Source organism: Macaca nemestrina, chromosome 1 (assembly GCF_043159975.1).
Source record: "Macaca nemestrina isolate mMacNem1 chromosome 1, mMacNem.hap1, whole genome shotgun sequence".
NCBI classification, from domain to species: Eukaryota; Metazoa; Chordata; class Mammalia; order Primates; family Cercopithecidae; genus Macaca; species Macaca nemestrina.
In genome coordinates this window covers 144855340-144868092 of record NC_092125.1, presented here as the reverse complement: position 1 = coordinate 144868092, position 12753 = coordinate 144855340, and the positions used below count along the sequence as shown (strand labels likewise).

General features: G+C 33.5%; 1 protein-coding gene across 6 annotated transcripts in view; it reads left to right on the top strand.

The window, feature by feature from the left end:
- The window catches only part of LOC105482800 (protein kinase N2), a 161047-nt gene that overhangs the window by 67108 nt on the left and 81186 nt on the right, over positions 1-12753 (top strand). For all 6 annotated transcript variants that reach the window (XM_011743148.2, XM_011743150.2, XM_011743143.2 and 3 more), the window contains one exon: positions 1025-1325. In XM_011743148.2, the coding sequence (XP_011741450.1) occupies positions 1025-1325 (301 nt within the window). The remainder of the gene's footprint in view (positions 1-1024; positions 1326-12753) is intronic.

The window sequence follows — 12753 nt, the reverse complement described above, 5'->3', positions numbered from 1 at the left end:
TCTTCATCTGCAGATTCAACCAATTGCAGATTGAAGTATTAGGGAAAAATAACAAATTAAAAATAATACAAATAATACAGCATAGCAACTATTTACTTACCGCTTGTATTGTGTATGATAAATAATTAGAGAATAAAGTATGGGGTGTGTATTTAGATTATATGCAAATACTAAACCATTTTATATAAGTGATTTGGGCATCTTTAGATTGTGGTATATAGTGGGATCCTGGAACCAGCCTTCCACACATACCAAATGACAACTGTATAAATGGAGTTCTGAATATAGTTTTCCCAAGCCCTAGTACATTTAATTTTTTAACTAAAAAGTGGTCATAAGGATATCTATTTTGCCAGTATTATTTTTAAGAAGTTTCTTACAGAAGATAAAATTACTCACCTATTGAATTTTTTTATTTGTATAAATTTAAGGGATACAAGTGCAGTTTTGTTACATGAATATATTGTGTAGTGATGAAGTCTGGGCTTTTAGTGTTTACCTATAGAATTTAATAATACTTTTTATTTATTAAGTGACTACAGTGATCCAGTACTTGTATTTAGAACTTCATTTACAGCATTTGTGAATTATCACAATATCTCTAAAAGGTGGCCACTATTATTATTTAGATTTTGTAGACTATTAAAACTGAGTATTTGAAAAGTTAAGTAACTTGCCCAAGGTTCACAGTGTAGGGGCTGGGATCTAACGTGGGTTCTTAAGATACCAAAATCCGCTATCTTTATACAGCCTTTGTGTGTAGATATGTTGTGTTCACTTTATTTTAATATAAATCTATTTGTCAAGTAATGCTACTTAGTGAGTGGCCAGTGAGTTCTTGAATTTATTATTTTGTGTGGTTATAATAAAAGTCAATAAGTAGTTGGTCTGTTGCTTATTAAGGAGATAAATATAGTTAACTAATGTAATCAAGAAAGACTCCCTTAGGCTGAAAACACTGCATATTTACTGAGCAGCCAACTCTCCTAAACTCCCACGTTTGTATGTTTGTTTTTTTCTGTAGGGGGATTCCCGAAGTCTTCCGTTTTCTGAGAATGTGAGTGCTGTTCAAAAATTAGACTTTTCAGATACAGTGGTGCAACAGAAATTGGATGATATCAAGGATCGAATTAAAAGAGAAATAAGGAAAGAACTGAAAATCAAAGAAGGAGCTGAAAATCTGAGGAAAGTCACAACAGATAAAAAAAGTTTGGCTTATGTAGACAACATTTTGAAAAAATCAAATAAAAAATTAGAAGAACTTCATCACAAGCTACAGGAATTAAATGCACATATTGTTGTATCAGATCCAGAAGATATTACAGGTATAGTAGTGCTTTATTTGATGTTTATATGGTATATTTTTTAAAAAATGTATCTTTTTAGAAAATAGTTTTGGCACATGAATAGTTTTTAGCTTTTCTGAAAGTACACAGACTTTTCTCTTTTGGTTAAGGTCTTATTTATATTCTGTTCAGAAGGGCAGAAGTTGATAGGTATGGAAATTGAAATGTTTAGTTAGAATTTAATAACCCTAATGTATTCTCTCTTACTCTCTGTTGGTAGGACATTACTTAGAGTGAGTCTCACATTGTTTCATACATTAATGTTTCATATTGAGTCAATCACATGCTCTTACCTGATTCATCCTGTAATCAACAGCGCAAGTTTGCCAGCTGACTTAAAACTGTGTTATTTGAACAAGAGATGGTTTTATTCTTTGCAGATATAATTAATCAGACCTATGGCCTTCATTCTTTGTGCTCTAAGCAACTGAATTAACAACTAAACTACTAGGCATAGTGTTCAAAAAGAAAAACACTATATGTGTTCACAAAGAAAAACAATAGAAAAAACTGTTACACGTTACTTTTATTTTAAGTATAGAAAATAAAAGGGAAAATATAACCTATGATTTCAATGTAAAAACATAATTTTTAAACAATAGAATTAATATTTATGTTGGAATTTTTTTAATGGTACAGAAAGTAAAAATTAAAAAACCACCTCTTTCTTTCTTAGACCGTCTCCTTAAAGGTAACATTACTTTTTGTTGTATATCCTTCCAGATAAAAAAATTCTATGTTTGTGCCAGTATTCACCCATCAGTATGTATAGTCTTTCTTTAACTTTTTATACAAAAACTTATGTAAGATACATTTGGTCTTATCCTTGCAATAATAATTGTAAGGATATTTGCATTTGGTTCAAGGTCTCAAGACATTATCAATCTCTATAACTGTCAATTTTTTTATTTGCAAAGAAAAAGAGTATGAGAGTGTATAGAGTAATATAGCTATAGCATGGTAGAAAATTTAGAAGAACCTGTGTGATTAGCTAATAAATAATAGATGTAAGTAATTTTGATTTTGATTAAGAAAATACATAAATTTGGCTAAGAACCTTAAATATTTACCATCTCAAAAGTTGCAGAAAATGCTACTGATATTTAGTGTTCTTGTTAAAACTTGGTTTTCAACATCACTTTCAACATCTGGGATTTAGGGCTTTTATTAGGAGGCTCTCTATGTAGAGATTTCAACCTTGTAAGAATAATTGAAACTTTAAAATGAAAGAAGTAATAGGAAACCCAGCTTCTAATTTTAGATTGAAATAATCCCAAAGATGCAAATTAATTTTTTCAGAATCACCAATCTAGTTAAAAAGAACCCTTCAGCTCTTCATCTAGTATTCTTACACACTCAATAATTATGTTATAAATGGAAATAATGTATTACGAAAATGCTGTTTTTAGTAATATTACATAAACTCAGAAATAGCCTGTTCCATGGAACTCTGCCAAAGTAGGTTTTTTTTGGGTTTTTTTGTTTTTCTTTGTTTTTGCCTGTTACATCTTTAAGAGCAGTCTAAAATAAGAAACAGCACTGGAGCTTTAAACTCTGTTTATTTAGAGAAATTTTCCTCCTCACAGAATACTGATAACTACCTTGTGATTCACTGGAATATAGAAGAGTTTTATCAACACGAGGAGCCCATTTGGTTTCCCCATTCCTTTTGTAAAAGTTAACTTTACTGTGGCTGGGCACAGTGGCTCATGCCTGTAATCCTAGCGCTTTGGGAAGCCAAGGCAGGCAGATCACTTGAGGCCAGGAGTTCAAGACTAGCCAGGCCAACATGGTGAAACCCTGTCTCTACTAAAAATGTAAAAATTAGTTGACGTGGTGGCGTGTGCCTGTAGTTCCAGCTACTCAGGAGGCTGAGGCCTGAAAATTGCTTGAACCCAGGAAGCGGAGGTTGTGTTGAGCCAAGATCGTGCCACTGCACTCCAGCCTGGGCAACAGAGAGCAATTCTGTCTCAAAAAAAAAAAAAAATTAAGTTTATTGAAGTATAAATTACATATGACAAAATGCACATATTTTAAGTACATGATTTAATGATTTTTAATAAATGTGTGTGTGCACCCAGCTAACCATCTCTACAATCGATCCAGAACATTTTCATCACTTCAGTGGTTCTCGTATATTCCTTCCCAGCTAAACCATGATCCCCAACCCTGGCCATAGGAACCCACTGATCCATCTTTTATCACTTTAGATTGAATTTGTCTTTTCTAGTGTTTTATATAAAGAAATTACCTCCTTTAAGTCCTATCAAATTCCTGATCACCCTTAAAAACCAATTTTTAGGTATTATGATAAAACCTTCCATGACATTTTCTGCTCTATCTTCTCTGTGCTACTTTATCCATTCATTGTTGCATTGTAACGTATTTCTGTACATATTTATATCACTTACTAAACTGTCTTCTCCTTGAGGGGAGGGACATGTGTCACTCATCTATTTTAAAGGCTTATTACAGAAACTGAAACATAGTAGGTGTTCACTTGTGAATATTATATCTCAAAATAGAAAAATACCCAGCAAATCCACATCTTATATTAGTCTTTAGAATTAGTATCAAAGCCTAATTATTATGACACTTGAAACATTAAATAACTTAGAAAACAAAGACTTAAGCCAGAAACTTATTATACTGACCATTTTTAATACTGACATTTCAGATAATTGGAGGGCAGATGATATATGAAATACAACTTTATACTGTGACTTCTTAATACTTCAGTTTGTTTAGACTTGATGAGTTCATCAGATTTTTATTTTATTTTTAAAAATTCTGTTTGCAAATGGCACATTTACACAACTTGGTAATAAGTTATTTTTTTCTTTTTCCCATTTTACTAACTTAACAACATAAAAAGCAACAACCACAACATAGAGGATTAAAATTAATGTCATTAATTTTAGGCCAGTTTGCCATAAAATTTTAGATGTTTTACCTTGCACACTAAGGTAAACTTATTTTAGATTAGGTCTGGCAAGAAGATTCAAGGACATTGTACTTTGCTTTCAGTTCTGAAAGGTATGAGTGGATTTATAACAGAAGTCTTTGACTAATTCCTGTTGTCTTGTGGGTACATAAGCTTAGTAAGCAGGACAAATGACTTAAGGAAAGAGTGACAGAATTTAAATCTGCATTGTATAAGTCATTACTAAGTGGCAGGGGACTTGTTCTTTTTTTTTTTTTTTTTTTTTTATTGAGATGGAATCTCCCTCCGTCACTAGGCTGGAGTGCAGTGGTGCAATCTCGGCTCACTGCAACCTCCGCCTCCCGCATTCAAGTGATCCTCCTGCCTCAGCCTCCCAAGTAGCTGGTACTACAGGCTCCACGCCACCACCCCCAGCTAATTTTTGTATTTTTAGTAGAGGCAGGGTTTCATCATGTTGGCCAGGATAGTCTTGATCTCTTGACCTTGTGATTCGCCCACCTTGGCTTCCCAAAGTGCTGAGATTACAGGCGTGAGCCAACCCGCCCGGCCAGGGACTTGCTCTTAATTCACCTCTGTAATAATGATCTCTTTGAATCTTTAGTTTATTGTTTGTAAAATAAGGATTTTTATCAGGTGAACTTTTAAACTATAAAACTCTGAAATATTCCTTATTGTAATGTCAAGGTCTGATTGTTTGAGAAAGTTATTTGTATAATAAATGTATTCATTCTTAATAGTAGTAGGAAATGAATTATTTATTTTCTCATCATGCCCATGATACTCTGAGCTTCTTGTTCATCTTCTATATACTTTAAAGATGATCATATGATTTTTGCCCATAAGATTATCCCCATAGGAGCAGAAAAATCATTTAAGAAAATTCAGCATTGTTTCATGATAAAAAATTCTGTGAACAAATTAGGTATAGAAGAAATGTTTCTCAACACAAGAAGGTCTATGTATGACAAGCCCACAATTAACATTGTACTTAATGGTGAAAAGCTGAAAGCTTTTCTTCTAAGATCAGGAACAAGATCAGGATGCCCACTCTCAACACTTCTTTTCAGCATAGTCTCTAATCCCTAGCTAGAGCACTTAGGCAAGAAAAAGAAATAAAAGATACACAAATAGGAAAGGAAGAAGTGAAATTGTCTGTTTGTGAACAACACAATCTTACATATATGTATAAAATTCTAACACCATAAAGCTGTTAGATCTAATAAAGGAATTCAGTCAAGTTGCAGGATATAAAATCAGCATACAAAAGTCAGTATCATTTCTATATACTAACTATATAATATCAGAACAAAATTAAAACAATCTCATTAATAGCATAAAACATACCTAGTAAATTTAACCAAGAATTGAAAGATCTCTGTATAGAAAACTATAAAACATTGATGAAAGAAATTGAAGATGGTACAAATAAATGGAAAAATCTCCTGTGTTCATGAATTGGAAGAATTAATATTGTTAAAATGTCCAGACTACCCAGTGTGATCTACAGATTCAAGGTAATTTGTATCAAAATCCCAACATCATTCTTCACAGAACTAGAAAAAAAAAAATCCTAAAATTTGTATGGAATCAGAAAAGACTCTGCACCATCTTGAGCAAAAAGAACAAAACTAGAAGCATCACATTACCAAATTGCAAAATATTACAAAGCTATAATAATCCAAACAGCATGGTAATGACATAAAAAATAGACTCATTAACCAATGGAATAGAAAAGAGAGCCCAGAAATAAACCCATGCAATTCAAGTCAATTGATTTTTGACCAATCTGCCGAGAACACATGGTGGGGACTAGAGAGTCTTCAATAAATGGTGTTGGGAAGACTGGATACCCACCTGCAGAAGAATGAAAATGGACCTTTATCTTACCCTTATACGTAATACCTTTATATCTTATACCTTTAAACCTTATACCTTTATACTTTATACCTTTATCTTACCTTATACATTTATAAGACTTAAATGTCAGTCATTAAACTATAAAACTGCTAGAAGAAAATATAGAGGGTAAACTCTTTGACATTGATCAAGGCAGTGATTTCTTGGATAAAAGCAGAGGCAACCAAAGCAAAAACAGATAAATGGGTTTGCATCAAACTGGATACTTCTGTACAGCAAAGGAAACAATTAACAGAGTGAAGAGACAACCCAAAGAATAGGAGAAAATATTTATAAATTGTGTATTGGATAAGGGGTCAATAAGGAGCTCAGACTACTGAATTCAAGGAAAAGAAATAATCTTATTTAAAAAATGGGCAAAGGACCTGAGTAGACATTTATCAAAAGAAGTCATACAAATGGCCAACAGATAATATGAAAAAATGATCAGTATCTCTAGCCATCAGAGAAATGCAGATTAAAACCACCATGAGATACCACCTCATGCCTATTAGATTGGCTATTGTCAAAAAAATGGAAGATAAGTGTTGGCAAGGATATGGAGAAAAGGAAGCCTGGTGCATTGTTGGTGGTATTGTAAAATTAGTATGGCCACTTGGGAAGATAGTGTGGAGGTTTCTGAGAAAACTAAAAATAGGATTATTATATAATCCAGCAATTCCTCTTCTGGTTATATATTTAAAGAAATTGAAATCAGCATGTCGAAGAGATGTCTGCACTCCTATGTTCATTCCAGCATTATATAGCCAAGATATCCAAACAACTGAAGTGCCCATCAACAGACAAATGTATTTTTAAGACATGGTATAAACACAGTACAATATTATTCAGCCTTAAAGATGTAGGAAATTCTGCCATTTGCAACATGAATGAACCTAGAGGACCTTATGCTAAATGAAATAAACCAGACACAGAAAGACAAATAGCTAATGACCTCACTTATGTGTGAAATCTTAAAAAGATAAACTCATCAAAGTAGAAGAGAATGCTGATTACCAGAGGCTTGAGCTGGGGAGGGGGAGGATGGGTAAATGGGAAAGAGGAAGATGTTGGTCACAGGTTAAAAAGTTTTAGACAGGAGGAATAAGTTGTGATCTATTACACAGCATGGTGACTATAGTTAATAGCGATGTATACTTCAAAATAGCTAAAAGAAAGGTTGTTAAATCTCACTGCGAATAAATAAATATTTGAGGTGATAGATACCTTAGCCTAATTTGATCATTCTACAATGTATAAATGTAATGAAACATCACATTGTACCCCATAAATATTTAATTTGTTGATTAGAAATAAAAATAGTTTAAAGGGGTATTGTTGTCATCCTATGTGGAAATTAGAGTGATGGTTAGCTGAGGCTAAATGTACCTTATGAAAAAAAATTACTCATCTCTGTAAAATGGAGTGGTAATCTAAGCCTTAGTTGGAACCTGACACTCATTTGGGAAAGAGTCAGTTTCCTGAATCTTGGTTTCTTTAAGTATATAATCACTGAAGAAGACTCTAAGAACATTTTTTTATATTTTATTAAGTATAGATAATAATTTGGGTAGTGTATAGTCTCTGTTTTCATCTCAGTTTTCTTGTGCCATTCTTATATTTTCAAACTCCACCAAGCTTAGATTGGTTTCTACTTACTAATTTGGTGAATGTTTTCTTTAATATTTAAAATATTCAGAAGGGAAATACTAATTTAGTAATATAATATACCTAATATTATATTGGGATTTTGTGGGGTTAATCTTAGCAAATTCTTCTAAATTCCTAAAATATATCTGTATTGAGGGAACTTTGTTCATGACTAAAGACCAGTTTATGGTCTCGGATGAATAGAAATGAAGATTTAATTTTCTTTTTATCTGTTGCCCTGCCCACTTCAATAGTGTGATCATTAGTAAGTTGCTCTTTTCAACTCCTGGATTTGTTTCCTCATCTTTAAAATCATGAGATTAAATGTATAGATTCCCTAATACTTGAATTCTTTTTATGATGTATTTTCTAAAACAGTTAATATGTAGTAAAATTGTATATATATTTTTAGTATACCTCTCCATGAATTTTAAGATAAATTCATCTAACTGCCACCACATTCAGAAAAAGGAATACTTCCAATGCCCTATAAATCTCCCTCGTATTCTTTCTTTGTAGTCACACCCTTCCTCACCTCTGTATGCCCTGACAACCACTGATCTGTTCTGTCACTATAGTTCTCTTTTGAAGAATGTCATGTAAATAGAATTTTAAAGTACATAAGTTTCTGAGACTTCTTTCCCTCCGCATGTTGCCTTTGAGACTCCTTCAAGTTGTTGTGTGTATCAGTAGTTCATTTTTTTTTTTATTCCTGAGCAATAGTTGATTGTATAAGTGTATTATAATTTATCCATTCACAAAGAACATTAGGGTGGTTTTCCAATTTTTGGCAATTATCAGTAAAGCTGCTATAAATATTCATGTGCAGGTTTTTGTGTGAATAAAGTTTTTGGTTCACTGTAGTAAATACTGAAGAGTAGGATTGCTGAGTCATATGGAAGCATATGTTTAACATTATAAGAAGATGGCTGGGCACAGTGGCTCATGTCTAAAATCTCAGCACTTTGGGAGGTGGAGGTGGGGGAATCATTTGAGCTCAGGAGTTTGAGACCAGTCTGGGCAACATAGTGAGACTTCATCTCCACGAAAAATTTAAAAATTAGCCAAGTATGGTGGTGTGCACCTGTAATCCCAGCTACTTGGGAGGCTGAGGTGGGAGGATTATTTGAGCCTGAGAGTTTGAGGCAACATTGAGCCATGGTCGTGCCACTGCACTCCAGCCTGGGCAACAGAGCAAGACCTGGTCTTTAAAAAGAAAGAAATAAACTGCCAAATATATTCTAGAGTAGTGATATTTTTCATTCCCACCATCAGTGAATGAGAGTTCCAGTTGTTCCACATTCTCTCCAGCACTTGGTATTGTTCATATATTTTTAAACCAGTCTAACAAGTATGTAGTAGTTAATACACATTATCGTCATAGAGGAAATTAAGAAAAATAGAGCAGCACCATCTTAAGGAGAATTTATGAAAGAACAGTGCATGCCCTAGGTACAGAGTTATATGCAGAATGAAGAGTCTCCTCTAATGATAGGTGCAGTTTTCAAACATTAAGATATTGCAGATAGAGGCAGTTCTGTAATTTTTATACCTAGGTTGCTTGTTTTACCTTAAAAAATTATTCTAACTCAATCACGTGAACCCAGGAGGCGGAGGTTGCAGTGAGCCAAGATTGAGCCATTGCACTCCAGCCCAGGCGACAGTGCGAGACTCCGTCTCAAAAAAAAAAAAAAATTCTAACTCACAGTGTTACCCTTGCCTATTTTTGTAACATATTAAGAAAGCTTAAACCAGAGGTTGTATTAGTTATAAAATATTTAACCAAAATTAGTTCAGTTGGTGATATATGACAAGGGTTATCCCAAGTATATAAAATAGCCAATTAAGCCTCCTTTAATAATTGAGCATTCATTACAACCTGAGCAGGTTCCAGATGGCTATAAAAGGTAAAGTATCTTTCTTTAAATAAGAAAGTTGGACTTTAGGAGATGTATAAAGTTAATGTAATGGTAACACATGGCAAGATTCTGGAGCAGTTTATTTTTAAGATAGTAACTTAGAGACTTACAGGAGAAAGTATGTTAAGAATATAGATAAATAGTAAGCTAGTGATTTTGTTTAATATTGACCTTATTAATTTAGATTTGGCTAAGTTTATTTCAACTATTAATATCTTTCCCTTTAATTGTTTAATGCAGTAAACAGTGTTTCATAAGCAGACATCCTGGCTATACAAGTACCACTTTATGAATATTGGGCATAGAGAGCCAGCTTGCTATAAAATAAAGACTAAAGGTTATATTATCTGAGATGTCATCCGGCTGCACTATTAAATGGTTGTGTGGTGTATACCACTTGGAACCTGTCGAGACCTTGGTTTTCTCATTTGTAGAATAAGAGGGACAGACAATATGTACCCTCTCTAGGGTGTTTTGTGAACACAGTATTTTGATAGCTTGAAGAAAAGCATGAGACATCCAAGGCCATCTAAGTCTGAACATGAAACCCCATTTGGATGTAAAATAAAGTCTGAGGAGGCTTTCCTGGGTCTGGGAAGTAAAGACTCAAGAATTCAACCATATTCCTAATCTCCAAGACAATCAAGGAATCAGGGTAAGGCTAGACCTTAAGTAGTCAGAAGTCCTCTAAGACGGATCAGGATTGCTCCTGTGTTCTAGAACTCTGTTTCATCTTGTAAGCCAACTGCTCAGTTGTGGTTTTAAAGAAAATACGAAAAGCACCAGAAACAGCAATCTATTGCTCTACACATTTTGGGGGAATCTAACAAATTCAGTATTTACTCGTTATTCTGGCATTGGGAAATCTTATCCTTAAGGAAATTTTAATCATATCCTGTTTTCTGGTGACTTCCAAAGCTGTATCTCCAGCTAGGCTGTGTTTTCTGGGCTTCATCTGATAGTTTATAGCCGCCCTTTTGGATTATTACCTGGATGTCCTGTTGGCTTTGCCTCTCATCGTGTCTAAAATTGAACTCTTCCTTTCTTGGACCGCTATCTCTGAATCTTTCTCTGTGTTTTCTGCCCTGTTAGTGGCGTGACCCAGTAATCTATAACTAAAACCTGACTTTTTAAAACCTTTTTCCCCACCTTCAACCTTCATTGTAAGTTTGTAAGTCGCCAAACCTTATAGATTCTACCTCTGATAACAGGACTGAAATCTGTATCTCCTCTCCATCTTTATTGCCACAGAGTACAAATTCAGTATTTCTTTAATTCAACATAAACACTACTGTCAGCATTTTTTAAAATCTAGAATTCAGATTCAGTCCTGTTAGTTACTTGATTTAAACTTTTCAGTGGATCTTCATTTGCTACAGAATACAGTACAAATTTGCAGCATGGTAGAGATGCCTTTCAAATGGTCTGGCATCTGCCTCTATTATTTCAACGTTTTCTGCTACTAATCCCAGCTCTAATTTTTTTCTCCTATCCCTATGTTTTCTCTTTTTTACCTCTTTTTTTTACCTCTCTATACTTATGCACATGTGTGTGTGTAGATTAGCAGAATCTAGGTAATGGGTATATGGGTGCTCACTGTAAAATTCAACTTTGCAGTATGTTTGAAAATGTTCATATATACACACATACACTCTGGTATGTATAGACACACACATATACATGCAGGTACATACAAAGTGTCCCTTTTATATATACATACGTTATATTTTTACACACATATACATAAACACACACACCTGACTCTAACCTCTTTGAGAAGAGGAATTTTGCCACCTGTACACAGGGTTGTCCTTTGCATAATACTTGGCAACATATGATATAACTAGTTCCCTGTATTAAGTTCCCTCTGTCCAAAATAACTTGCATAGTTTGTCAACTAGATTCTTCAATGGCAAAACCTTTCTATACTATACAATAAACTTAGAATACTTACATGCTGTTGTTGGCCATGTTCTGTTTATATCGTTTTAGCTTCAATTCCACAAATTAGATCTAAACATTATTGTTCTATATAGTCATTGTTGATTTATAGTTACCCACGTGCTGACCATTTTCTTTGTTCATGCTTCTCAGACATACCTTCTAGAATGATCTTTTCTTGTACTTCCTAAAGTACAGTAGATACTTTAGAAAGACGATTTCCCCTTTATATACGATGCTAAGTTGACATTTATTTTCTTTCAGAACTTAGAAACTATTATTTCATGGTTGTCTGGATTCTACTCTTGTTGAGGAAACAGCTGCCAGTCTCATGTTTGAAGCCATGTAGATCATCTAGTTTCTATTAAGATATCCTTTGTCTTCAGTGTTCTAGACTTAAAGTATAATGGCATAGATTTCATTTCATTTGATTTGCTTGGGATTTGTTGGGTTTCCTAAATCTGAGATTTATGTATTTCATCAATTTATGGGAAATTGTTAGCCTCTGTCCCTTTGATTGTTGTACCTCCTGTTTTCCTTCTACGTAGTTTTTCAGGAACTTTAGATACATATTAATTTCTTCAAATCTATCTCCATTTCTCTAATAGTTTCTTCACCTGTATCAAACTTACTCTTTATCAAATATTGTGTTTCTAATTTTGTTATTACGTATTTTTTTAATGCTAGAGGTTCTATTTTGTTAATCTTGGTAATTTTGATAGTCTCTTGTCCCAGTTGATACCCCTTGCATTTAGCTTTACATATTTAACATACTTATTTCACAGTCTCTATAGGATAAATACAATAAGTGAAATCTTTATAAGGCTAATCCTGTAATTTTTTTCTCATGGTGAATTGTTTTCTGATTGAGATTTGTGATTTGTAATTATGTGCTGGAACTGTCTGTGTTATAATTTGGTGGAATGCAGATTTGCTATATTTTTTTAAAATTTGCCAGTTTTTTATTTATTTTGTTGCCACATAATTGAACACCTACATATTTAGAATTGATGCATATTTCTGATGAATTGAACCTTCTATTATAATGAAATGACTT